The sequence below is a fragment of the Toxoplasma gondii genome, chromosome VI, assembly GCF_000006565.2.
Source record: "Toxoplasma gondii ME49 chromosome VI, whole genome shotgun sequence".
Taxonomy (NCBI): domain Eukaryota; phylum Apicomplexa; class Conoidasida; order Eucoccidiorida; family Sarcocystidae; genus Toxoplasma; species Toxoplasma gondii.
The window spans coordinates 1,866,629-1,894,455 of record NC_031473.1 but is presented as its reverse complement, the minus strand read 5'-3'; the positions used below and the strand labels follow the sequence as shown (position 1 = coordinate 1,894,455).

Here is a 27,827-nt window from a genome sequence, read left to right as displayed (position 1 = left end):
GGTGGTAAAAAAAGTACCAGATGTGTCGTTCACACACAGCTCGCTGGGTAGAGTGCCTTATTGCTTGATCCGAACATCCGTATCGGACACAGCACAGCGACGCAGTTTCATGCAAACAAAACCGACCCGTTTACGAGTCCAGCACCACGTAGCAAACGTCGCAGGAGATTCCTTGATACTGTTGGCAAGAAAACAATGAACTTTATCCATGACACACGCTTCCCAGAGAAATAACGTTCCCAGCACTCTGACCCTTAGTGTTCACGGTATTCCAGAAGTCTCGCACCACCTCTCAGCCACCATGCACAAAGGATGGACCCAGGTCTACTAATCCCATCCTGCTCATTTGAGAGCTTTTTCAGTCGCAGAAGGCAACTCTGCAAGCAATACCTGACAAAACACACCATCATCTGCACTGTCTTCTGCGCAGCCTGTGGTGTCCAGTGAGAGGCCCCGACTTCTTGGTTGTTGAATTGGTGAAGCCAACTCCTTCAGCGTCAGGGAACTGTATCACAGACCCTGAGATGGACAACACACATTGGCACGATCGCTCACTTAATGAACAGGCCACTCGCTGACACCAGTGTGTGTAGCGTCAAGGAACTCCTCGGAAACCTCACCGGGGAGACGCCAATATTCGTCGTTCCACTGCAGAAGCCGGGTGGTGGGATCCTTTACATAAGGTGGGGCATTCGTGCATGTGTATTTAACACGGCTCCTTGGTGGAGTAGTTTTCTCCCCTGTGATCTTGATATAAGCCTCGTTATGTACTACGGTGCTACGGAAGACCCGAATTTTAAAAGGCATCACAACCACAGCATGAACAGAATGATTCCCCATGACCACGTGTTCCGTCCAGCAGTAACAAGCCTTTTGCCCTGTGTCGGTCTAGAAAGACTGTAGTGCAACCGAATGCTGCTGCAACTCCAACTCTAGCCGCGAAACCCAAAAACGCGGTGACGCTGCCTCCTTCACCGGGAAGAACATTCGCAAGCCTAACGTCGACGTGGACAAGGCCTTGAATTTGCAGTTGCACCACGCCCCGCAGCATCTGGAGAGTAACATATACCTTCGCTTGAAATGTAAGGATGCAATCCAGATCTGGCCAAAAAGTCGGATACAGGGAAGCAAACACCGGGGAGCAGCAAATATCCTCTGCCGAGGTATGTCTGTGGCCTCAGACGTCCATCAGTGCGGTAGGGTCGTAGGTGTGGCAAGTAAAGAGCTCCTAGGTATGAAACTCGAGGAGGAGATGCCTCTAGTGGTATATTCCTCAAAGGCAATAGCGTTGTGACTCCATGAATGTCGGTCTGAGTCACCACTACGTGTATGTTAACATGCGCGTCTCCCGTGCTCGTGCCCTGCTGTGTCAGGAAGTCTCTGTCCCGCTGCGGAAGGCTCCCGCGAACGAATGTCCCTTCTGACAGCTCTTCTCTCCAACAATGAATACCGGCAGTGCAACGAATTGTTCCTGACCCAAACGCGAATGTCATTCACATCCTGTGTCGACCTCTGAGGAGAATTATCGACAAACCGGGCATCTCGCATAGAGGCGCCAAACGCTTGTGTCCACCACACCGCCCCTTGAGGGGGCCACATCGTCGCTGGATTATATTTCGTGAAACAATAAAGGAATCAATCAGAAACTTGGGTGCACGGTAGCATCTGTGTGCGTCTTCGTGCAACAACGGTGTCACGCACTGAAGTGCCATACGGCTGTTGTACGCGAATAATGACGGCCGGCGATGCGGTTGAGGTGATGTTCGAGAATTGAAAGAACGCAAGCGCAATGCCCAACATGCGCGCTCGACAGTTTTGTTTTTAGCAGTGGCCGCACAAGTTGTAGAGACCATGCGCGCAAGCTGAAGACAAGATACCGAGCTAAAAGTGTTAGAGTTCGATGTCGCGCGGCATCAACAGTATTTTACATCGGTTATAGTCTACGCTTAATACATGGATTTCAGATATCACTCGAAATCTGGTGTTGCAGCCATCGCCAGTTTGAGGGTGCTCGGAATCGGTATGAGGTACTTCACGTAAGAGAAAACAGTGGTGGAAGATTGTGGCTTTTTCCGTCCCTTTGATCAAAGGACTGGTTTCCGATGAGGCAGTAAACTCTTCGAGTAATGCAAACTTATACTTTCGTCGCCCGCTGCCGCGAATCTTAACAAGGAGAGCCAATGTTTGTCCAGTGCCCAATCCTCTATCACAGCGTCGACTTTAATCTGCAGCTTGAAATTGCGAACGCCACGTATTGTGCTGCCAGCGACGAGCTGGCCTTTTCTAAAACGTCAATTAATGGTGTGGGAAGCTGTCGCCAGAGAGAAGCTGCGTATGTTCAGTGTTCTCTCCCGTGTGCCGCACTTTGTGTGGGACAGATACAAGACACTCGAGTTTGAATGACAAATTGTGGGGAGTCCGCTGGTGTTGGATAGAGTGTCAGCTACAGAAGTACGTGGCCTAACAGGGGAAGGGGGGAAGGACACAGAGGGATGCGAACTCTTTTTCGCCATATTACGAATCTATCGCGATGCAGAAACAATGCTGAGTCATTGGACTTGCCACTGGCGGAGGGGCGTCGACTTTATGACGTACCTGTAAGCGCTCTAAGACAGCCAGTCTGTTATCTGTTATGCAGGTTGCAGCTCAGACACACCATCCTGTCGCAGGTAAGGCGTCTCATTGAAAACAACACTGCTGTGCCAGATACATGACACTAGTCTGGCTGTTTCCGCCCTGCTCCTGTTACGACGGGTGACCATAGTGCAGCTGTCACTGAGTGGCCATTCATCTGCGTTCGTTACTCTTAAGAGTTTCTAATTTCTTGCCATGGAACAGTTTTTGAAGCAAGGGTGGTTAATACCCAAATTCACTATCGTTGGTTTCTCTTGCGTGCGTTGACTGATAACGGCTTGGAAACTCCCTCGAGTCGACGGTGAATGCAACAGCCGACTTTTGTTGCACGCCCACTTTGTTTCTCCGATTCCGTCGCGAGAAGGCGCCGTTCGCGACCTAATACTGTGCCAAGGGGTGACCTGAGGGTGTTTCTCAAGTCCGTTAGTCGCTGCAAGACCACTTACTCGGATGAACAGCGCGAACCTCCTTGCGCCTACGTCCCCAACGTGCGTTTTGACACAGTAGAGACTGCTGTCGTCCCCCACTCACTTAGGCTCCTCCGGTAACAAGCCTTGACACGTACCGTCTCGTCGCCCTCACAGCCACCTTCGCACTAACAGGAATCTACAGCGCTCGCCTTAGTTTTCCAGTTCTCTCTCTGAATGCCAAGAAGTTGACAGTTTAAGTTCCTGTGCATGATTACTGGTCGTGCTGACATAGTGACAACCATCATCAAGACAGAACACACGATTTCCCACAACTCCATTGTCCCCCTCATCCATGCTGCGCCAAGCGCTACTGCAAGCACTGTTATCTTCCTATGTGAAGGTTGTAAAACGTTTAGACTGTTGGCAGCGCGTGTGTCAACAGCCCGTATAGCATCCCGGATATGCACGATTCGGATAATACTTTCACCACCCCTACCGTGGGACTGTCCCGTGATCAAACTCTCAGACCACCATCCTATTTTATGTAACCACGAAAGTGAGGAGACTCGTTTGCAACGCCATAGCGCTCACCTAACGGGATAATCTCTGCTGGTTGGCAAAAATCCCTTTACATTGTCTGCCTATCGACCCCGTGCGTACTGTCATCCTTACACAGCCAGCCACAACAGACGCGAGAAACATGCTGTGTCACGACTTCTAACTCCGTACTCGGGTAGCACCGAAACTGCGGACTTCTATCCTCCGACAACAGTATAAACGGCAACATGTCTCATAGTCAGCACATACAATCTCTGATTTGCTCAGAAACTCAGGGGCTGCCCAGTGTCTAACAGCTAGGAAGACTTCCGTCTTCAGCTTTCTTGCATACATGTTTCGTCAGGCGCACCAAAATGCTTGGGTGCAAGCGCACGAAGTTCAGAGCCACTTGAACCGCCCCACCTGTCGATTGTTAAAAAACTCCAATGGCAGGCCTGGCACCTGTATGAATGTCTCATGAAATATCCACCCTCGCTGCGGACTACGTCACCTTACCGGGGTCTTTGGCGCACACTTATAACAAGTCAGTTATCACCTCAACCGAAAAGACCCTCACCCGTGCCCCCGGTATCCTACACTGAGTCTATCAATCCCTATTCTCAAAGAAAAGCATACGCGAAATGGGAGCGAAACACAACGAATGAATTGTGATACACAGTCCAACACTTCTCTTGCGAACGCAAACCTAATGCCGCTGTCACTCCTCTTGTCATACGTCCCCTCATATCACCCCTACGCGGGCACGCCCAAAACCAGCCGACTGTTTGCTTGTCCTTCTCACAACACGAAACCGTACCTCCCACTCCTGCGTGATCTCCAACGTAGCTTTTGCCTTTGAACAAACGCAAGCGTAAGTCCTTTGAAGACTCTTGACAGAAACCGATAGTTTTTGGTGTCTCGATTCTCTACCTCTTTTATGGGAAGGACAAGAACAGGTTTTCTTCCCCCACATTGCAGCTGCCCTTCAATGTTATGATCACTCTCCTGCCTCTGATGTTCAGAAAACCACATACTACCCACGGAATTCTTAGCTGCTAAACCTGCGTGACGGAAACAATTCTGACGCCAGTACCGGAAGCTTCTCCTTTACTCTTTGTCCGATTATCATCATCCACTCGAGACGAGGAACTCTTCCGAGACAAAGTACCGGTGGCAACATGGCCATACACGTCTTCTCCCGTGGCCTCAATTTTGTCTACCCGAAGACTCGACACGGTCGCTCTTCCTATCCCGCTTGACAAATAGTCGTTAACCGTTTTCTCCCTGTCGGCCATATTTTCATCAACGGCCAGTCCAGCTACAGAGTCGGTTAAAGTCCTCAGTACTGCGTCACTAACATACGGATACCGACAGTACGATAACTCCCCTGGATATGCATCCACTACCGTCTCTTCTTCATTCTGAAGTGCCGCCGCTGTGTGTGACGTTCCTCTGCCTCCTGCAAAACAACCGAAGTCGTTGTGCAACGACAGACCAGGTGGCGGCACAAAAATCAGACCACCCCCTCCGGAAGGACCATTTAGAGCATGTGCTACCGAAGGGAGCGACGCCGCCACTGGCGACACGTCGGAAAAGCCTGATGCAGGCGCAACACCGCCTGGGCGCCACGTCGTGCCATGGCAAGACTCTTCTTCTGCAAGGCTGCTGACTCTAGTAATGCTGCTGTTGGAGAAACGTAGGAGACTCTCACTTCCTCCACTATTCTCTCGGGTGAAGTCTTGAAAAGATGGCAGAGATGAACGGCAATCCGCTCCTCCCCAACGTGAGCTGGTCGCCGACGCGGTAGACATATCGCTGATCTCATCCGAAGCTCTTCCACCCACGGTCAAATTGCCCCATACCGCTCTCCCGCAGGGTACTTCGTACTGCCCTGGTCTCACGCCTGATGCACCTGCGTTGAACACACTTCCACGACTAGACGGGTAGCCCTCCAACCTATCGCTAACACCGGTCTGACCTGATGCCCGCACCATACTCGGTTCGTACGTCCGCTCCCCTGGTGGCAAATAATTGTTCCTCATGAATTCATCTGGGCAATTGCGACAGCCTCTCTGTAAAAACTCGTTGCCGCTGTCCAAACCGAATGCAGTGTCTGCGCCGCGGCGTCTCTTGCCTTGAAGCATGAGGCTCGTTTTCTCGAAAGACTGTTCAATTCTGTTGCAGTCGAATGTATAGTCTTGTCGGCATGGCATTCGAATCGGTGCAACCTGATGCGCCGATTGTTGTTTCCCTCGAGCTCCGACACTAGCGGCGGCGCTCGGGGATGGTCCTATTGGTGCGTTTCCGCTCCCCGTCTTCCACTGTTGCTTCATCTTGTGATTTCGCTTTCGTTCCAGATGCGGAGGTAGTCTGCCAGCATGCAGTCACAATCAGCACCGCAAATTCGCAAGACTTCCAATATAGTCAATTCGTCCACGAGTTTTAACTGCTATCCCACAAATATCGAGTGTCACCTGGGACGGATGGACATAATCAATTCTTGTACTGTCTGTATCCAGTTGACTCCGGGTTCATGTAGAACCGTTGTTTTCTGGAACTTCAGCCAGCATGATCAATTCGACGGTCAATCAGATTTAATGTTTGTTCAACTACTTTTCACCATCAACTATCTTGTTTCTTCTCTGTACCGACTGTGGTACTGCATCACACATATACTGTCCTACTGTGTCAAAAACCACCAACTGCCGCCACACAAGTCCCCCCATAGCAGAGCTGTAGCTATCGGAACCTGCGCGAAATCCTGAAACCTCTTGCTGCCCCCTTTTGTGCACAAGCATTTCAGTCTTAATTCCTAACATGTTATTCAGGCACTTTAAGCCCCGCAACCTACTTCTCCGGTCGCAAATCCGCTTCACCGTGTGCATGCCGGCAACTACTGCCACTGTGGCAGGAGCCCTGCTTCCAGTATTTGCATATTGTCGTCTTGTACACTCCTTCCGTCGACTGGAGTTCATGTTCTCCATGTGCGAAATTGCAATCATCGTTCTCACACTTTCCCTTTAGCCAATATTTGCACAGCGAAGTCTTTCGGAGTTCCAACTTCTTCTGCAACTCCACCATGTTATGGGCATAGTTGCACCTCTCAGGGTTGTTACATGCACCTGTCTTGAGGAAAGCTGTGCACATCAGATTCCTGTGAAAACAAAAAAGACAAAAGGCGAGTATGTGAGAGAAGGGTCCATTCCACGTGACGACTTGGGGTCGACCCGGCTGATCTTGTCTAGCAGGTGGCATGTCAGAGACAAACGAATACGTCCCCTGTGTTCTTAGACACGTTCTTGTTGCTTTATCCACTCGCTCTTCACGCTAGTCAGTTCGCCGTACCTCCTCGGTATAACTGGTTCTTGTTTCACTCCTTCCTCATCCTGCTTCTGCAACTGAAGCAACGCAACAAGTGCTGTCTGCAGAGCAAGCGCGCTGTCACTGAGTAGAACACTTGGAAGAAAACCAGCCCCGCAGGCGGTGTTGCCGTTGTTCGATGAGCCTTGGAGACCGGTTTGATCACCGCGATTACCGGAACCATGTCGCCCTTGTATGCTTTGTGCCCCACTGCGCCTTCGGCGTTCCCCTACTGTGCACCCTCCATCTTCTTGCGTCCCTCCACCAGTACGCAAGAAGTCCGTCCTACACATTCCTGAAGAACAGCCACTGCCACCGCTCGTTTTTAACGAATGAGTTTCATTACCTCTCGACAACTTTTCATCACAATCAACTCCATCAACACTATCACTTCCTCCCGTGTTTGTCACTACGGGCTCGTTTCTCCTGTATGTCGGACTGTCGCCCATGGACCAGCCTAAACCTTGTTCAAAACCGAAGTCCACCGTGACTCCTGAGGGCATATTCGGCGTTACCTCAGCTGCTGACGCTATCACGTCAGCAGCACCACAATCAATAAGAGTATTCTCTTCACCCACCGTACCATGTTCCAATCCTCCATCGCCGGATACCGATGCTTCCACAGCCTCTCTCCCGACTAATTCAGACGCCCCGCTCGCCCTCTCCTCCCCTTCTGATCCTTGTCCATCCAGACCAAGCAGAGACACGAGGAACGCTAACCCATCATCGTCATCGGCTTTCACCACTGACGCAGGCGTTTGATCAAATGGGGCACTCAAGTGCATACTGCGACCAGAAGAAACTGCATCGTATGTCCTGCCCGCCGCCACAGCGGAATCTAACAGCGACTGTGCTGCCGCAACAGGGGAATCAGTTGAAGCAAGCAAAGCTTCCAAAATTCGACCGTGACCTTGGATCTTCGCCATAGTACAGACACTCCCGCGCTAATGCGTTATATGGAAAAAAGTCCAGCGCACAGTGGACACTTTCGTAAGTCATAGATCTTTCACACCGGTGTTTGTTAACGAGGACGTGCTACACGAGTAAGCTGCATCTGGCAAATGATGGGTTACCCGAAAGGTGGGAAAACGGCAAAACGAGTCTCGAGAAACTGGTACTCAATCAATAAAAATATGCAAAGTTGTGAGTCCACCTGATTCAACCTGGCACCAAACCGGACTCGACATACCTGTGCTTGGAAACGATGGCTTGCTCTTACGAGAAAAACTACGACGTCATCAACAGCGTACTGTCGGTACTGTGTGAAATGAAGAAGAGTACTCGACGATATATTGGTTCACGCATGAAACGGAACATCTGTTGTCCACCGTCCCACCGTCACCCGCTGCTCACAAGTCTAAAGTTCCCGGACACCATTCGGAAAACAAATAGATTCTTGAAACGAATGTGTTGCAAACTATCAAAACGAATAAACTGTGCACCTGGGTGTTGCTAACAGCTTGCGCACACCAAATGTCATGTATAGAAAACTTCGGCGTGAAAATGTAGATCTTCCACTGCGCCGATGTCTGACAGCTCAGACACGCCGGTGTTACAAAACGTCGACTATCTCACTGCAGTCTAATAATGCAAACAACGACGCATCACCAAATTCTGTAGCCGACAATCTTTTGCCGGAATTGCAAGACACTTGCCGCGTACAGACCCACTCTTACTAATGTGAAAAAACCGGACCCAAATGCAAAAGTAAGACAGGCGAATTGTGTCCACTCCACACGACGTGAATTAATATTCCACCATACCCTATTGGAATATCCACAATCACGCCCAGCTCGCGACTCAAAATGATACCACGGATATACACAAGTGTGAGCCGTCGTCTTCACGGGACACTCTGTTCGAGCCGCGACTGCCTTTCCCTATACAACCAAACGTAGCCGTCTAAAGCTTGTCCCACTTAAACATGGGCAAAAGACCATGATGCCTTGTGATTACGATGCTTCCCTACGTCTAAAAAATGAACTCGCGCTTCATAAGCGTTCAGCTTGTTCGTCACAGTTTAACGTGTACGCTTAACGTACGTACGCATTAGAAGTTGATCCGGTACACCAAAACATCGCTCCGCGGCCAGATCCCCAAACTAAATAAACACCAAAAAATGTCGAGAGGCCACCTATCCCAAGGGAAATGCGACAGCAACCAGAGACGCTCTTGAAGAAGACGGAAGAATTCACAAATCTTGCAATCAGTCCCAAACCCTTGGATTCCTGGAAAAAATCATCTATGCGTACATAGAACTCATGTCAATGCTATTACGTGGGTCGAAACGAGACGCGACGGGTCGTTCGGGCTGGAAGCACGAGAGCTCACCTCGGATAACGCCTGTCGCGCACACCATAGAATTACGTGTTGCACACTGTGGAGCACGGAGAGGCTTGGCTCTTTTTAGCTGCACTTCGTACCACTGCAGCGGCTGCCTGCTACGGTCACAAGAGACATCACTGAGAGTATTGTCTGTATCCCTACTAGATAATACACAGTAGCCATTCGTAAGTCTGTAAGATGGGGCTGTGCCACAGAAACGCACCCCGGCGAGAGCTTCCCGGCTTTCCACAGAAAGTTGTCTTCAGTGGCGAACGGTCCGCATAAAGTGCCTAAAAGTGCACAGAAGACGAAGGAACTGACCTGCCGGTTGGGACACCACTACAACACCGTCCACAAAACCACTCATGACTGCAAGAAAACAGTACAACCGTCTTCGCATGGCTCAGTGGACCAGGCCGTCACGTGTCCGGGATCACCCTAGCACAATCTTGTGCGGGGAGGGAAAAGCTGCTACAGGCTACACGAACCACTCCCCAAACCATTCACTAGGGGGGGAAAGATGACCACTGGATCCCCCTCCCCGCCTGACGAGCGTGACTGATGGTCAACTGTGAGGGATCGTCGGGAGCCTGACAGTGGTGGTACCAATCATAACACCACGAAACCCGACGTAATACCGGCATGCGAACACTGACTATCCAGTAGGAATAAATTTTTTGCCTGTACGTTCAGCACTGTCGCACGTTAAAGAATGTGCGCAGCGTACTCGGCTGGTCACATGAACAAGGGGAAACAATTCCGGTTTACAGACAAGTATGCTTGTAAAAGACGGTAGCGTGTCGGCCAGACAGACACTGTAGGCGCCAGGGTCAAAAACCGCTTCACTGGTGCGTACCATGAAAAATATGCCTCGCTAGCAGATGTGTTTCCTAACAGAAAAGCAAGATGAAGGGGATGTTTTACATTCTGCCTGACAGGCCAAACCGGAATGTAGCGTGGAGAATCGATGGAGCAAGTGGGTGAATAACTGCCTGTCACCCGTTCCGTTTTTTTTTCGCAGAGTAGGGAGCTGCTGTTTTGCCGATGTCATGGGTGATATTTCTGAGGCACGCAGGGGCCGTTCCTCAGCACCGTTTTTTACTATTTAAGTGCGTGCGGGTCAGAATCTTTAATTTTCTGAAAAAGGGCACGTATTGGCTGACCACTGCTTACCCGCTGCATGAGCTGACTGCGTGCTACGGTCTGGAACACTTGAGGAAGGTAGAGACATTCAGAGTGGGTGACAACAGACGAACAAGACTCAGCGCGGTGTCACAGCTAGAAACTTCAATTGCGGTGGGTCAGCTTAGCTTCTGCATTGCACAGCATAGTTGTTGAACACTGGCCATGCACTGGGAGGAGTTAGGAAAGGTTCGTGTTGTGTCGGAGAGGATTGCGTGGGTAACTTTAACATGTAAATAGGCAGAACATGATGTGGTGGATCAGTTTTCGCGTTCATGAAGTAGAATGTCAGCCGAGAAGTGCACTCGAGAACATAAAATCTGGCTGAAGCCAAGCCACGTTATTTTCGCATGCTTCCATACGGGGTAGCCTACGGGATCAGATAAATCTGATGTTGGTGGTTCACAAGTTCTAGACAACGCACGGCAAGGATGTTACACTCTGCGACTTGGGTACGTAGCTTTAGAGGAGCCACACAACTGGGAGGTCCGCCAAAGTTAGAATACCATTTAGGGGGCCGGCCGGTGCACCCGAATTGCGGACGACTTTTGGCACGAATTACGTGAATTCTGAGCAGTCGCCAAGAAGCTAAAGTTCCATCCACCTTCGACATAGTGGCGCTGCATATGAAATATGTGCAGATTCACCACCTTCGCATTTGACCAGCCCAGTTTCTGCCACAGCTGTGCGTCATGACGTCCATTCGTTTCTTGCATTGATTGTTCTACGTCTACTTTAGTGTATGGAGAGGGTCGTCTCATAATCAACAGCGTCGTTATCAGGAGAAAGGGATCGTCGCCTCTGTACAGGCTCGACACCAGCGCACGTCAAGTCGCTGTCAGGTAGACAGTCCCAACTCAGAAGGTGAGGTGCGTTTCGCGGAAAAGAACCCACATAGGCAGACCAAGTTTTGAGAGGTGCAACCGATTTGAATCTTCACAGTCTGCGGCGACTCCTTCGACGAAGGCAGGAACCCTCCGTGGTAACCACGTAGTGAACAGGTTTGGAGTTTCTCTTGCAGGACCAGAAACGTGATGGTATTTTACGGTGGTCCGTTTCCCGGCTTCTTAAGAAGCAACACGCAGAGCAAATGCAGATGCAAGGACAATGCGTCCCTTTACTTTGGCCCTAAAGCTATGCGATCAAGTACCTCCTCGCTTCTGCTGGACGTCAGACATCCCGCACGAGGCGAAGGAGCCGATGGATCAACACGCAGACAATGGCAAGAGAGAGGAAGACGATAATCGCAACAAGAATCAATTTACTGAAGAGAGACTGCCTTAACATGGCCGTTAAAAGCGAACGAGAATCCTGAAGTTCTCCGTACGTCTTTTGCGCCTGCAGACATGTGAAAGAAAGCACACCCGCTTACCATCGATTCCAGTGGGCATGCGGCACTCAAGAATAATACGCACCGCACGGAGTCAGCAAGAAACAGACACTTTTTCTTTTTCGCCCCAAAGGATGTCCGTTTCAAGCAAAGCGACAACGAAGTGTCATGTATCCCCTTGATTGGCACCAACAAAAAAGGATACGCATATATTTGCACAGGCGTAGATCCATAGCGCATGCACGTACACCAGCGGAGAACGGGCAACACGCGTTCACTACACCAGAAGAAAAGACTCCCTCTTCCCGTCCTGTTTTGTAAGAACGTTCGTCTATCTTCCCCACAAAGAACCTACTAGAGACCGGGAACTGATAAGAGATTCTCGTTGTGTCCTTAACTGTCCCATGACAGCGAGGCCAACGTGCTCCGACTCTACAGCTAGCCGGTTGCTTTCGCCCAGAAGCGTCCCTCCGGCATGATGAACTGCGAGTGCTTTTTCGTCCGCGTCGTCCGCGTCAAAGCTGTGATTGCCACTGTCGGCAGTCGAAGCAAAAGAAAAGGGAGACTCGGCGGAACGTGGGATCTGACGAAGGCGGAAAGAAGGAAACCCGAGAAAACGGTAGAGTTCCACACGCAGAGAATCACGGCCGCCCGGAGCCACAGCTGCGTACCGCATTCACATGCAGTCGTGGAAACAGATCTCGACACTCACGCGCCACACAGTAAGCACGATGCATCGATAGACAAGAAAGCAGAAGACACGTAGATCAGACATGAAAAAGTGGTATATATGTTGCTTTGTGGGGCGTACCAGTCCTGGCTGCTACGTAGAAGGAAACGGACACGACGAGGAAGTACTGGTATGAATTGTGATCAGAAAAATCGAGGAAGGTGAATGGCTCGACTGAGAGTTCTATGATTCCCTCTTTCCAACAAGCCAAACAACCGAGTCGGATAAGGAATACGTACGCCGTGTACATATCTTTCTTGTGCCTCTCGACTCCGATGGAGGCAGCTACGAGCACCCTTTACCATGTTTTCTTCTCCACAGCTAACTGCTTTCCTTGGACGGGCGTTGTCTCTCCCACAACTTCCCGTGCAAACCTAATGCAGACGGCGCCTCCGGCAGAAAGCCGATTGCAGTGGTTGTTTTTGCGACGCGGGGAATCGCCGTCCGCTACTAGTCAACAAGAGTGGGGAAGAACGAGTTCGCTCGACGCTGCATTCTTCCGCTCCCCTCGCTGGAGTGACACCAGAAATGATATATTGCTGTTGAACCTGCAACGGCCGTTCCCGAACATTAGGAAACCAGGCACCAGGCTTACCCTTGTCCGCTGGGTGTCCTGTCCTCTTCGTGAGCCCGGACCTTGCAGCAGCTGCTGCCGCTGCCACTGTTGCACGAGGCGAGTGAATACGGAGCGGGCCTGTTCGAAATCTGACTGGTACCTTCGAACCTACAGAGCAACGCCTCACCAAAGTTCACCTATGCAAAAACACTGCATAAAAACGAGGAAAGGCACGGAGGCACATCTGCAAATATACGCATGTGCATACGCATGCACGTGTATGTACATGCGGAAATGGTGCGTTGTTCATCGTAAGTGTGGCTTCTTCAAGGGCGAACCTCAACTGTGCACGCCACGTACAGTGCATGTACACACTTTTCCACGGGCGTTTACCGAGGAATGGATGGATCAAAGGAGTCAAGGTGCTGATTCCGTGAAACAATGGCGTCCATGTCGGCAAACCAGGAAACACCTGTGAGAAAACAGGAGCGGCACCCGGACCTGGAAACGCGAGCAACCGGGTTCGACAAAAGCAAGACACTCACCGCTTGGAGAAGGGCCTGAGAATTTGGAGAAGTTCGGGCTTCTGTCTCCAACTGCTGGAGCTGTGAAGAGGCATCGCGAACCACAAAGGATGTGGATAGAAAGCGGCTTAACAGGACACCTGGCAAAGACAACATTTCCTGCCGCCGAACCGTTCGACGACCAGCCTAAGAGTTCCCTGACCGGGGCTGCTCTACACTGCTTCGACAGTCCTCACTTTTGTTCTAGAAAGGCTGCAGACCTTGTTGGTCCGGCGAGTGGGTTTAGAGCATTTGCACTGTTTCCGCCATGTCCGAGCATGGCTAGTCAACAGTAGCAGAAAGACAGAAAGAAACTCGGACCGCGATCAATGCGGGTACGCAGAAACACAGGTTGGAGACAGATTTACGGAAAGGAGATACACATGTCGGAAGCAACGTAAAGACGCGCTCAGACGAAATAGAGAAATCTACAGAAGAGGGGAGGAAAAAACATGACGCGGACGGACAGACGCACCGAGAGTCAAGCGCACAAAGAGTCTACCACAGTCAGCGGAGTAGAAACCTGGGCCGTTGCGGAAAGGCATGGAACCTAATCGGTGTTGAGCAACATGACAACACAGAAGATTGAGTTGCATTACGCTTAAACTTCACCTGGGATAAACAGCTGAGTTCGCGCTTACACTAATGTCGGCGCCTTCACAAGCTTCGGTCCCAGCTTCCACGTCCTCTGCAGCTGTCCATACACCCAAATGAAGACGCACACACGCACACACCGCTCGGACACTCTGCACTTTTGTGAAGAGACCAAGACGGGTGTGGAGGATAGACCTTTTTCCGGGATACCGTGGATGCAGAGAAAGACTTCGTTTTCGCAGTGTGGAGAAACAGTATATTAAAAGTGCGCAACTGTTTCCGCACCAGAGGTGCATGCATATTGCTGTCTTCGCCGAATCGTAGCGGCACCAGTGAACGTCGAGTCGGTATACTTGCGGCCGTTGTCGGCAGCCCTGCCGCTTTGCCTAGAGGACGGGAAATCTTATCTGAATCGGCATGCTGTCTTCTCTGCCAAAACAACTGGCTCCTCTCCTTTCCTCGCTTCGACGAAAAGGAAGAGTACCTGCATCGCCGTTCTGCATTTTTTGCAGACAGAGAGTCAGCGACGCATAGTGACGCCGCCAGTTGCGCTCTTGGTCTTGAAACAGAGCTGATGATGGCAGATGAGCAGACTTGGAGTCCACAGAGGCAGCGGACGACCGTGGGTCCGATCGTTCTTCACCACAGAGAGCAGAAAAGCCTCCCAGGGAGGCTGTGTGCAGAGACGCCATGTTACGTAGCGCCGTGGTTGGTTGAGCGTCGGCATGCAAAAAACGAGAGGAAAGCAACGAGAGCGACGCGGAGAGAGGAGGGGATGTGTCGTTTGAGGTCGAGCTTTTGGCGTAGCCGAAACAGCGATCCTCAACTGATGCTCTGAAGAGGTGTAACAGATCGGAACAGTCGGTAGGACAAGAGAGAGAAAGGGGGTAGTGTCCGCCAGGAAACACTTCGACTGTTTTTCGAACAGTGTCGCGCTAAATTCCAACGCGCTGGGCTGGGAAAGAAGACAGGGTGCTTGTACCGCGTGCCTTGTCAGGTGTCGGTGACCGTGGCAACGGAGAAACGCCTTGCCACCGACGCTTATTTCTTTCCATGTTTTCTCCTGTACGAGGCGAGAGCTAAGAACAGATAGCGAGTCCGTTTTGGGACGGTTTACATGCTGTTGTCTTCCCAGTTTACCTTTGTCGTGTAGCCGGCGGTAGCTGGAGGGAGAAAAACACGCTGCGAGAAGCAGCATGCGAAAGTTTATGACCGCATCGTGATGCATCCAAGCTCCCGCCTTCTTGAACTCTTTATGACCGTCAAGTTGGTGCCCAGAATCACAGCCAAGGTTTGGTTGAGCGTGTGTTTGTAAAAACATTGGGCTGGACGTCGAATGAATGCTGGTGGCGGCGAGTTGGCTGAGAGAAACGGAAATGTCGGTACCTCTGGAAGAAGCAAACCCACGACACATGTGAACCAGGGGAGGTACGGAATGAGCGTCATGCTGGCTTCACAATCTGCCGATCCGTTCTCCAGAAAATTCTCCGTTATCCAAGCCGGGTTACCAGTACACAGGGCGGAAAGGAAAGCTTTTCTCTTCACTCTACGTGTACCTTGGAATAGTCGCAGCACGGAAAGAAGCGCGCGACCAGCGCCACAACGGACCATTCTGCCTCAGTGGTGTCGCGTCTTTGACTGCTCTTCAAACTCGGAAGAACTCCATGGCGGTTTTCAGATTTTGCATGAAACGGGGTTTACGGTGGACAACATGCCGCGTCACGTAGGTGCAAACCGTACAAGGACTGGGATTCGGAAGTCGTTTCCCAGGAACTAACGCGACCTCTTGTTCCCTGAATGCGGTCTCTTTTTGAAAAGGCTGCCAAAAGAGAAGCTGTTCTGCGGGCGCCTTTGTCTGTTGAAAGAGCAGGGCGTCATCCAAGGCGACTCCATCTGTTTTATCCCACGACAGCCTAGGCAACAAGTGCAGGGCACGGTAACAGCTCTGTGGACTGGAAGTGTTGCTTTCCACTGGTGACCCGAAAGTAAACACGGGGAGAACGTAAGAGACAGCTTCATTGGTACGATTTGCTTTGGATTTTGAAGGCAAAAGCAAGCACTTGCTGTCACTCTGTGTTAGAGCCTCGATCTGCACAGCGCCAGTTGGCCTGTTCGGTCCTAGGCAGCCCCTGGGTAGCACGTTGCCTCATGGGTCCACTGGTCGATGTTAAGCTGTCAGACTCATCTTAGTTCAAATCCTCCACTGAAATGACCGTCACGGTTGCGCTTACGAAACAAAGCATGGTCCCCTTTACCCCCTTAAGCGATTTCCTGTTGGCGGTCAGACCAGCTCCTGAATTGCTAGGACAACAAAAATCCAGTCCGTGTACTCCGTGCATACCAATATTAGGAAGGAGACTGCCTTCCGATGGAGGATAAATACGTTCGATTCAGTCCCATGAGACCCTCGTACTGTGTTCACAGCTTCGTGCTCTTTTGCAGGGCTTTGCTGGTAGTTCGCTTGAAGCGTGCACAGCAACTACGAGAGAAGCATACGTTGCCGCAACTTCTACGACACCACACAGGGAAAGTTTACTGTGACGTGTTCCCCCGCAACCATGTAGTGCCACTACCGGCAGCCAGTGTCTTATGGGTCTGCTGCACTACCGGTGGCAGTGTCAGCGCCGAACGTTGCTCGTTTATGAATAAATCGCGCTGCTTCAACGGTTGAAGTGAATGGGGCAGCGTGGCACACGCAGACGCACTCGTGCCCAGTAACACTTCACCCTCTCTTAACTCCCGCACAAAAGGCACACCGATGCTGTTTTACCCGAGGCGCAACGATCACCACCAAATCTGCTCGTTCTGTTTCTTTCCCGAAGCCTGTTTCTCATCGTCTCCAAGCATGAACTCCCCTTTTGTACGCTGCTCCTCATGCCTCACAGGTTGCACTCACTAAATCGTTCTTCCTTTGCTGCTGCCAAAAATCGAAGGGCGGGACCCTTGCAGGTGCCATCGCTCTCAGCAGCGCTGCCAACAGATGCAAATAAGAAGAGTTTCGTGACACCATGAGGATCCGAGAGAAAAGCAAACGGGTTTGCCGGAGTTTCGGGCACCCATCGACTTGGTCGCCGAACCACGAAATGTACAGTGGCCGCTCACAGGAAAACAGACAGGCGAATTCACCGGAGAAAGAAACTTTTTTCACTTCCTTTCGGCGTTCGTAAGATCTTTGTCGGCTATCAGCTCCAAGTGCAGCTGAGGGTGGAAATGTCGCATACGGCGTCGTTGGCCTCTCAGTTCGCTACGTTTCTAGCTGCAACGAAGCGGCACCAGCATGAGATCGTTAGTGAAAGATCGTGTGTTCAAGACACTTAATCTTTCCTTTTACTGTCCCATTCCATGAGTATCCTGGCTTCGATTTCAGTGCACAGTGGAATCGGGTGAGCTTTGTCATGTACATGCGCTTCTATCGGGAACTGAATTGGATTCTGAACATCTGCGATGGGTTTTTGACGACCGCAAACACCTGCATGCTAAAGGGAGTGCTTCAATCAATTGAGCCTAGTCCATAGTAGGGCCATAACGCTCAAAAGTAAAGCGGTAGTCGACGCTGCATCGTTTTTCAGGTACGCTTGTTGAAGGATTTTTTTAACTTCCTAGCACTGGGTAGGTGTCAGTATCCTTACTTCATAATTACTTTTTGCGGACTCCAGCATATTATGTTCATCAAAACCGACTAGAGCGAATCAGCACTCCGTCTCCTTTATTTGGAGGGAAATAACAGGAAACTGCATTAACGCAGCGTCGCGTAAAATGACAGTGACGGCTCAAAATTGCAATAGGACCACAAGAGGTACAACACCTTGGGAAGCATCTGACCGCGCAGAAATCGAGTTGCCGGTCGTGTGCGTGGCGAATGGTGAGCGAGAACGTCATATTTGGATATCCAGCACGCTTCTTCACGTATTATACGGCGTGCACTGATGCGTGGTTCCCGGCAAGAGTTCCTAAAAAGATGTAAGTAGGGCACCGTGGGCTCGCTATACACACTGACTCCAGTAACGGATTCGTACAGCAGCGCCACATAGCCAACTTGACCCTTTAAGTTGAGGCGTCACAGTTTGAAGAAGCGACACTGTGGCAGCGTTGTGCATCACAAAAGAGCTCGGGATCCTACGCTCAGAACAACTGATGGGGATTCTGGCCACAGAAAGTGCAGTCGACACAACGCTCACCCTATACGTTCCGAAGACAGCCGCAAGAAACTGTGCTGCCTCTGAGACAAGAAACATATTCGAGTACGTACAAGGCACCGGGAGTGATGGAAAATCAATTTCAACCGTGTGGTCAAAATTTAGAAGGTTTTAAGAGCGGAACATGCCAATTCCCGTGCTGATTTTCACCGGACTACTCAAGAATACAATGCTTCCTTTCAACGTCACACATCCTCCGTTGTCGTGAGGATATTCGAACAGGGAGGTTAAAGCTCCCCGTTAAGGCGGTAAATCGTAAAGGGCATCCCGTGCTCAATAACTTGAATCTGGAACTGTCTACCCAACAGGGTAAATTGAAAAGGGCATCCCGAGCTCAATAACTTGAATCTGGAACTGTTTGCCCAACAGCGAGTTAGTGTCCAAGAAATAGTCAGAGTGCTTTGTGAATTGACCCGGATCTACGGTCTTTTTCTTCGCTGACTCATCTTCCACGGCATAGCGCAGCTACCAACCAGTCTACAATGGCACATCAAGAGCTAAACACGCCAGTGTTGCTCGAATAAATTGCCTTTGTATTGGTACTCGATGATGCCGAGAGATCCACATTGGGTTGTCATCCTTTCAGGAAGCAGTATTAGTTGACGGCGCTGGCTCTACCACTTTGAAACCCCTTTAAAACATCGTGGAGCTGACGGGGGCACCAATTGACCGGCTAGCAGCCTTACGATGCTCCTGTCTTCGCTGCGCTTCATCAATAAGGAGTCTATATCGTTCACAAAGTATGATACGAAATACATGCAGGAAACAACCTGTAACCTCGAAGGAACCGGATGTGCCTCTCCACCTGAAGCGGAGAAGTACATCAGGCAAGCGGCGCCTGCCACCTCTGTACCACGCATAAAAGATGCGCTAGGTCGGATTCTGTACTTCAGTCGAGATGACTTCCTCTCAAAACGCTCTTATGACCAGCGAACCGTCACTCCTCCCTACCCCTAACTCACCGTTTGCACGGGTGTAGCGACAGTCATCTTCTACGATGAATATTACAAACCTGCTCCGCTCTGCGGCTCACACCCCAACGACGCCACTCTCTAAAATCAGGTCTCATATGCTACGCGTGTGGGTTGATTCGTCCAACTCTGGATCGTTCATCCGGCGCTACGGCGGCTGCTCTGGAACCCCAAATTTTAGCTCGTGCCCTGCACACACTTCAGGTATCGAGATACGTGCTATGAATGCCGGTACCCACACCAGTAAGAACTCAGCATACACTTTCCTTGCAAAAACCTTTAGAATACTGTCAACAAAGCGGTCTGAAGTCTATGGTCGTAACTTCACCGGACCGCTAGGTGGCTCCTAACTGCACCCAAAACCCGCACCGAGGTATAGACTGTGCGATCATTGCCAGGAAACAGACCGTCAGCAGCACGGGTGCTAGCAGCGACCGCATCCTCACTGTTTAGTGAAGCTACATTGAAACCATTTTGACGTTAACATGCGCGATGGACCAGGCAGATGCTTCCGCTGAAACCTACGAATCTTCCAAGTGGCAACACTGCCGCGACAGGTGTCTCCTCTGTTTGCGTTGTCGAGTACTAAATCGCTCGAAAACTTGGAGTGAAACATAGGAATTTCGTAGCGCTCTAACTGTGAACCACAACACTCCAAAGAAAACACAACTCGAATTTCCATGCGCTGCTCTGCGAGGTGCCTCTTGCACAGCATTTTTACCGGCGACGGCACCTCCGAGGAAATGCGCTTGAACGATGAAGCGCCAGTTCATGCGTGGCGTTCACTGAACACCGACTTGCGCCGACTCTATTCGTGTGAAAAAAAGTGGAAGTCCCCGTCCGCCCACAGAGAGCGAGTCCCACACGGTTTCTATCTATCCATGGAACATCCTCTCTGTGCGCTTCGCCCCGTCTCGGGCAGGTTGTGAGGACTGGAGGCACACGAAGGTAAACCTCGCGACCTCAGCTGACTTACGTCCGCAAGGCTCCTTCCCACAAGGCGTGAAGGAGCAGAGAAACACCCGCCGTCGTGTTTTACCCCAACCGTCAAAAGTGTGAACGTGTGCCCGCTGCGGTCTCCGCTTCCGTCTCACTACACAGAACTACATACTTCCTCGGCCGAAACACGTTGAGGCGGCTTGTTGGTCGGCCTGCTGCGTCGCGCTCTTGCGCAGCTTCTTTTTCAGGTGCAGCGCCCGGAATGTCGGCCAATGCACAGCTGAGTGCGTCGCCTGGTAGGTAGCGGAGCAAGTGCCCGTTTGCGGTTTTGTTTACCCGAGCAGCCCGCTTTTTTTGGTCTTGCTGTCGCGCTTTCGTCCTTCCAGCCCTTCATCTCGAAGGTTTCTGTTGTTTCTGATATGCTGTCGTCCGTCCGTCTTACTTTGTTCAGTCGCGCGTTTTCCACCCTCCGGTCTACGTACACCCCGTAGCAGCTGCAACGCGAGTCCAAGTTCTTCGCTTCGTTTCGCCCGGCAGCAGAAGAGCACGTCCTTCTCCCGCCCTCTTTTTTTCGACTCTCTTCAGCGAGCGAGAAAAGGCTGGTCGACACAGAGCCGCTTAGCAGCTTACATAGTCGCGCGCGCGACAAAAGTCGCTCTCATTTCCAGCGTCGATCGCGCCTGCGAACTTCGAGGTCCGCGAACGGACATGTCTGTGACCTGCAGCCTTTCCGTTACGCGCCACGCTGTTTAGCTCGCGTTTGTTTTCTTTCTGACAGTCCTTCCTTTCCTCGGTTCTCTCGCAATTTCTCTTAGCTCCTGCACTGTCGTCACTTTTCTCCTGCCACGTTTCTCGGCCTCCTCAACGTTTTCCCTCCTTCCTCTCCCTCCTCGGCGTGTCCCCTTTTTCTGCTTCTTTTTGCCCGCCACGTTCCGCGTATCGTTTTCGCAAAATGGGTAACGTTTGTGAATGGTAAGTTCATCGCCTCGACTGTCAGGTGCTCTCTGCACACATGTCCAGCCCCTGGTCGCCGGAGCCGTTCCCCGTCACACGCGCGGCGAACCGCCGTTCAGGTTCTACTGTTTACGGTTCTCCAGCTCCCCGCAGCTGTCACGACACGTAGATTTCCGTCGGTCACGCCCGCTGCTTCGCGACGTCTCGCGCTCTTGTGCAGGAGCGTGTCGAACGCTCCCCTTTTCGTCTGCTGCCTTGTGTCAATCCACCGTACTTCTACTAGGTCAATTGCGGTGGAGTACCACATGTTGTTGGGAGACCCGGCGCCTTTACTTTTCGTTGTGTTGAAAGTGACTGTTTCAGCATTCGGACGCAGCCCCTACACATGCGTCAGTACGGACTCTGTGTGCGTGCTGCAGACTCTCTTTAGCGTTTCCTTTTTGCGTCGTGACACTCCATTTCTCTCTCGATGCAACTCCCGTCTCTGTGCACACACCAGTTTGCTTACACGCAAATGAGCGTCTCACAAGAGAAAGTCCGGCTTTCCATGGACACACTGTGTTCCGTGGACGTACATTTCAAAGAAAAACAGAAACGCGTTGGAGAGGCGCGTCACCTTTGCGGGGACGTATGGACACGGACACTCGCATTTTCCCCAGACTTCTTGTCGACATGCATAGACAGCGACTCATACCCTTTTATCCGCCTTGATGCTGGGCATGCATGCGTTGATTCCTCCTGCTGGTCTCGACGCCTCCGCTCCACCCTGGTGCTCCATAGAATTACGTCACGGGGGTTCGACACGCTGTGCAGAGAACACCGACCCCGACCGAGCCTTCTTCGCTCAGCTGTACATCCACTCGACCGTGACGTGGTGGTTCCAACTGAAAGGCGTTGCCTGTGCAGGGGACTGTCGAGTCAGTGTCAATATCGTCGCGTGCGTTCGTTCAACTCGTTTTTACTTCTAGAAACGCTTGGGGTATTTAACTGAGGCTCTCCGTGTGTCTGTGGGGGCGCTTGCAGCCAAAAGGCGGAGATTGTTAACGAGGTCTCGCTGGCAGCACCAGTCGTGACGAAAGGGAGCAAGGGAAAGGGAGCAACCGGCAGTTCGTCTTCCGGTCAGAAGGCCTCTGGATCCAAAGCCGCCTCCTCGAACTCTTCGACGGTCGTCCCTCAATGTAAGTATTCTCTGTTGTGCGCCGAGTTCTGTAGACTCTCGACACGGCAAAGCGGCGTTGAAACGAGCATAGTTCTCTGGGGGGTGCAGCAGAATGCCTCGGCTGTGTATGGTTAGATTCGCCCTCAGTTTGCGCCCTGTTGAGCCTTCTTCGGCGTCGAAGAGAAGGCGGCGTTTACCTCTGATTCCGTCTGCTGGGGTCGCAGGAAGGTGGAAGGGGAGATTCGGGAGAGTCCAAACGCGTGCAGAGAAAAGCCACAGCAGCAACGAAGAACGTGGAGGGAAAACCTTTCACGTCGTGCTGTTTGTACAGCTGGCCAGAGGACCCGAGCTGTTCGAAAACAACCACACGGGAGAACTTGTTCTCACTCCAGTTGTGGTCCGTGCCCTTCTCCTGTTCACTTCTTCTGTGAGGTGTTTTTCTTCTTCGCTGGCATGTCCGAGCCGTGCGTTCAGTCTGCGTATTCCGCAGCTCTCCTTCAATGCTTGTGCCGCCTGAGACCAGCCTCAGTTGCTGTGGACCACTGTGTTCTCGCTTGCGGTGTGGACCGTGTTGAGGCTCTGCGCAGGGGTGGCTTCGTCAAACAATACTGTTGTCCGACTCTTGACATGCCATTTGTCCAGAACTTGCCTTTCACACACTCGTGAACGCTTCCCCTCTCTGCTTCTGTCGTCCGATTCTTCGGTGTCTTGGCCGCTGCATATCATCGGGTGCCTCGTCGCTCTTGTCGCCAGAGTTTTCCTGCCGACTTTCTATGTGGGGAATGGCATCCACGCTTTCCATGCGTTTTCTTTATCACAGTGACGGAAGACGATCTTGATACCGAAGACGAAAAGGATGACGACGTCGTCGAAGAAATGCCTCAGGTACGGCAGCGTCCACTCAATGAGAGCCGATGCAGACGCCTTTCCCTTTTTTATTCGTTTAGGCGATTACCCACGACGGCGGGTCGAGACGTGGAGGAGTTGCCGCATGTTTCGCACGTTTGCCAACACGAACACCCCCGAACTTACAGTTGCATATATATACCTATATATATACATATATATATATATATATATATACGTATATATATGTACATATATATGTATATATATGTATATATATACATACGCTTTTATGGAGGTACGTACACCAGAATGTAGATGTCTCCACCGACATGCTTCTGCGTAGTGAGACTTGTAGAGGAAAGGAGCTTTTCAGCGTGGAAAGGAAGCGAAAATCCTGCTTGGTCCTCAACTCACGCTGCTCTTTTTCGTCGCACCTGGGATGTCTGTACATGCAGCCGAGCGAGGCGTACATGTCGCGCGCGAAGAATCGCCAGTCGGTCAGCGCAGAGGCGTACGGCGAGTGGAATAAACGCAAGAAGTTCGTGGCTCCGGTAAACCTCTCTGGCGTTTGAGCCTCCGTGTTCTTACATGCATCGTTTCCTTGTCCTCCACATTTGTCACGGACCTTCGGTTTTTCCGTGCATGCACATGCAGCTGGGCCTCGCGCCTCTGCCGCGCCGTGCTTCTTGCCCGTCTCTTGCTTCCCTCCGTTCCGCTGTTTTGTCTCCTTACATCTCTGACTGTCTCCGCGACACAAGATACGACGAAGAAACATTACAGTGTTAAAGCGTGTGGTACAGAGAACCAAGCCGGGTACTGCTTCACTGAGTTAAAGAACAGACCCTCTCGACTGCCTGCGTTTACACGTGCGACTGTGAATGTGGACGACGAGTGATGGACGTAATTGTGTGAAGGAAGTAGCTCCAAGTGGAGGATGTCCGACGGCGTTTTTCAGCGCAGTTTCTTCCGTGTAGGCGGCTGTCACCTTCTTTGTTCATGCGGGATGGTTCTCCGCAGTCGAAATGTGCGTTGTTCCCACAACCTTTGGCGACTGAGGAGCTTCTTGTCTCCGCGCTCTGGCGAGTTAATAACGGAGTCGCCGCCCCTCGCACTGTCCAGGCGCATAGACATAGCGGCCGGGGGTGCATGCGCTGTGCATGCGTTTCAGGTATACCCCAAGACCGCAGAGCAGAAGGAGCGTATCACCAAGGTCATTGAAAGCTCTTTCCTTTTCAGCGTAAGTGTTCCTCAACGCTAAACTTTGAAGAGTCACAGCGCGAAAAGTGCAACGGAGACATGCAGACGAAAGGAGCGGATTTGCCTAGCATGCACGCCGGTGAAGGTTGCCTTTTTTTGACAGGAGCTGTTTCAGGTTCGAGACATTCTCCATGTGACGTGTTCCTTACATGTCGCGAAACAACGGCATTCAACTTCAACACATACATACATATTTACATACATACATATTTACATACATATTTACATACATGCATATTTACATACATATTTACATACATACATACATATATGCATATATGCATATATGAATGTATGTGTGTCTGTGTACACTTTTTGGACTACGCGTTTGTGTGCTCATACGTACGTGTGTTGTGTCGACGTCTAGATCTGTGCGTTTGTCGGGCGTTCTCGGCGTCGGTGTACGTCCACGTGAGTATCGCGCAGACGTAAAGGCATGCATCTGTGTTTGCGCTTCAGTCTCTGGACATTGAAGATTTAGAGACTGTGATCAACGCATTTCAAGAAGTTTCAGTCAAGAAGGGGACGGTGATCATTCGTCAAGGCGACGACGGAGACCGGCTGTACCTGATCGAGACGGGAGAAGTGGACGTGATGAAAAAGTTTCCTGGAGAGAAAGAGAACAAGTTTCTCTGCAAGATGCATCCAGGCGACGCATTTGGAGAACTGGCTCTCATGTACAACGCCCCGCGTGCAGCGACAGTCATCGCTGCCGACGACATGCTCCTCTGGGCTCTCGACCGAGACTCCTTCACCAACATCGTTCGGGACGCAGCAGCCAAAAAACGCGAAATCTTTGAAGAATCCCTCAAGGAGGTAAGAAATATATATATATATGTATATGTATGCATATATGTGGAATATGTATGTATGCCTACGTATATGCATATGTATGGAGGTGGGTATCTTAATAGTCAGTCACCTGCCTCTGCACATGCCTGCATCTGTGTTTAGCTACTTGTCTGTCCGTCTATTTACTGTAGTTATGAATCGGTGGGGGTGAGGACAGGCGGCCCTCTGCATGCCTATATCCGTATGTGTCTACAAATTTGCTACGCCTGTGTCTGCCTGTCTCCTCTGTATGTGTGCGTATGCGCATATGGATGTGGGCAGGTACGTATTTCTTTATATATATATATATACAGCAGAGTGTCTCTCTGGGTGTAGAGGTGATTAGTAAACGGAAGCGAGAGTTTGCGCACTCAGTGGAAGCTTCGGTCGAATCTGCAAACAGCCTGTGCATGCGTGGAAGCCTTTCCCCGCTTCTCTCCGTTCCTTTCCTGACAGCTGTGTTGTTCACTGCGTCGCGTCCAACGGTAGAGAAACGTCTACGTTTATCTCTGTCGAAAACTGTGTACTGAACTAAATCTTTGTTGAAAGCGATGCGCTCATTATCACGTGGATGCGTTCGTATTGTCCACAGTTCTGGGCGGCCTGTGGGGCTCTGTACACACTGCAGGCGAACTGCATGCACGGCAAAGACTGCTGCCCGGAACTAAACTGTGAACTGCGTTTTCATGTTCGTGGCGAGGATGGCTCCTTTTTCGAAATCTGTGGGCGGTGCTTTTTCTCGAGTGGAAGACGCGCATGAGTCTCTTTCAGGGAATTTCAGCTTTTTCGTTCTTTCAACCGTTTGAGTGCATTCTTGCGTGCGACTGTCGTTTAGTCGACCCCAATTTGCCCTTCTTTCGTTTTCGGCGAATTCAAATTCAGGTGCGCATCTTGGAAGACATGGATCCGTACGAGCGGTCAAAGTTGTCGGATGCGCTGCGGACGGCGACGTACGAGGACGGCGACGTGATCATCAAGGAAGGGGAGACAGGAGACACTTTCTACATTCTGTTGGAGGGAGCAGCGGAGGCTATCAAGAACGACAAAGTTGTGATGGAGTACAAGAAGGGGGGCTTCTTCGGAGAGCTCGCGCTGCTGAAAGACCAGCCGCGCGCGGCGACAGTCGTCGCGAAGAGCCATGTTCAAGTCGCGTACATGGACAGAAAGAGCTTCAAGCGCCTTCTGGGACCTGTTGAGCAGATCTTGATGAGAAACCAAGACAACTACCGCAAAGCGATGAAGCAGCTCGGACTCGACACCAAATACCTCGACAAATAAGGAAGGGAACAAGGGGACGGACGTCGAGAAAGGAAGCGGAGCACGAAGATCCGGGAGAGAAGCAGCCGAAGCAAACCGAGCACCAGAAAGGGGAGAGAGGTGACGCATATGGAAGAAGGGGAGAGAGGTGACGGATATGGAAGAGTTTGTGGGGAAAAAGAGGACGAGGAAGGATCACCGGACTCTTGTCCTGCCGATGAGCCTCCCTGGAGAAGAGAGCAGGGAACACCGGGTGGAAGCGAGGCGGTAGTCGCCAGAGGGCTTCTTCTGTCGTGTGGGCAAGAATTTGCTTCGAGGAAAAGAAAAAGGAATTCGCTTTTTTTCCCAGCTCATGCAGTCGTCTTCAGCCTCCGTGCATGCGAATACGAAGGCGGGAGACTTCGCGAGTGGAAGTTCACGACGTTGCATGCAACAGCTTCATTCGTAGTCTGGTGTATTTTAATTCACATGCCTCGAGGAATAGTGCTTCACTGGAGTTCGGAGTGAATATCCGCCATCTTCTCTCCTGGAAGCTTTGCCTTAGCTCGACGCATGCAGAGAGACTCTGGGAGTCTCGGAATATTTGAGAGCCTTTTGAACCGCGAGCACGTCAACGCAGCGGGGCCAGACAACCTCTCTCCAGTTGCCTTCTTGGTTTCTTCTGCGTCTCTTCTTTCTCGTCGCTCCCGCCGTTCCTTCTCTATTGGGTTCTCTCTCTCGCTGGTTCTTTCGGTGTCTCTTCCCTTGCTCTCCAATCTCGTTTCTCTCTTCTCTTTGCTTCTCTCTGTGGTTCTCGCTCCTCTGCGCCACAACGGACTTCACCCGTTTGTCTGCGCTCCGGAGAAATCTCGAGTTTCCAGTGGCCGAGGCAGAAAGGTTTTCGCAGCTTTGCTCGAAGGACAGAGCACGAAGTTGAGCTCACGGACCTTTTCTCGAAGTTCAGAGCTTCGTCTGCAAAAAGAAACTCCACTCTCTGCTAACCGTCTTCCCTGATCCACCGTCGACGGTCTCCACACATTCACCTGTACCTGCGTTAGACTGTAAAACCTACACCCTAAATGCACAACTTCCAGTAAAGAACTTCAGATGGACACACCTCCACTTAACATTTTACTTATTCACATGTATATATATATATATATATATACAAACATGCATATATATACAAACATATATATATATATATATATATA

The 27,827-nt window shown here is 51.1% G+C and overlaps 3 protein-coding genes across 3 annotated transcripts; 1 reads left to right on the top strand and 2 right to left on the bottom strand.

The window, feature by feature from the left end:
- Window positions 1–41: 41 nt before the first annotated feature.
- TGME49_242090 (zinc finger (CCCH type) motif-containing protein) lies at window positions 42–10,344 on the bottom strand. The gene is made up of 3 exons (XM_018780636.1): window positions 6,927–10,344; window positions 6,433–6,735; window positions 42–5,951 (listed from the first exon to the last, which is right to left on the bottom strand). Exons 1-3 carry the CDS (start codon window positions 7,865–7,867, stop codon window positions 4,637–4,639), a joined length of 2,559 nt encoding a protein of 852 aa, XP_018637581.1. The 5' UTR covers window positions 7,868–10,344; the 3' UTR covers window positions 42–4,636.
- Window positions 10,345–11,263: 919 nt separating this feature from the next.
- TGME49_242080 (hypothetical protein) lies at window positions 11,264–14,878 on the bottom strand. The gene is made up of 6 exons (XM_018780635.1): window positions 14,706–14,878; window positions 14,269–14,321; window positions 13,610–13,669; window positions 13,104–13,232; window positions 12,134–12,311; window positions 11,264–11,786 (listed from the first exon to the last, which is right to left on the bottom strand). Exons 1-6 carry the CDS (start codon window positions 14,709–14,711, stop codon window positions 11,619–11,621), a joined length of 594 nt encoding a protein of 197 aa, XP_018637582.1. The 5' UTR covers window positions 14,712–14,878; the 3' UTR covers window positions 11,264–11,618.
- Window positions 14,879–16,059: 1,181 nt separating this feature from the next.
- On the top strand, window positions 16,060–27,748 carry TGME49_242070 (cAMP-dependent protein kinase regulatory subunit). Its single transcript, XM_018780634.1, has 7 exons — window positions 16,060–21,299; window positions 22,305–22,459; window positions 23,261–23,325; window positions 23,745–23,840; window positions 24,458–24,526; window positions 25,006–25,362; window positions 26,260–27,748. Exons 1-7 carry the CDS (start codon window positions 21,280–21,282, stop codon window positions 26,653–26,655), a joined length of 1,158 nt encoding a protein of 385 aa, XP_018637583.1. The 5' UTR covers window positions 16,060–21,279; the 3' UTR covers window positions 26,656–27,748.
- The last annotated feature ends 79 nt before the right edge of the window (window positions 27,749–27,827 follow it).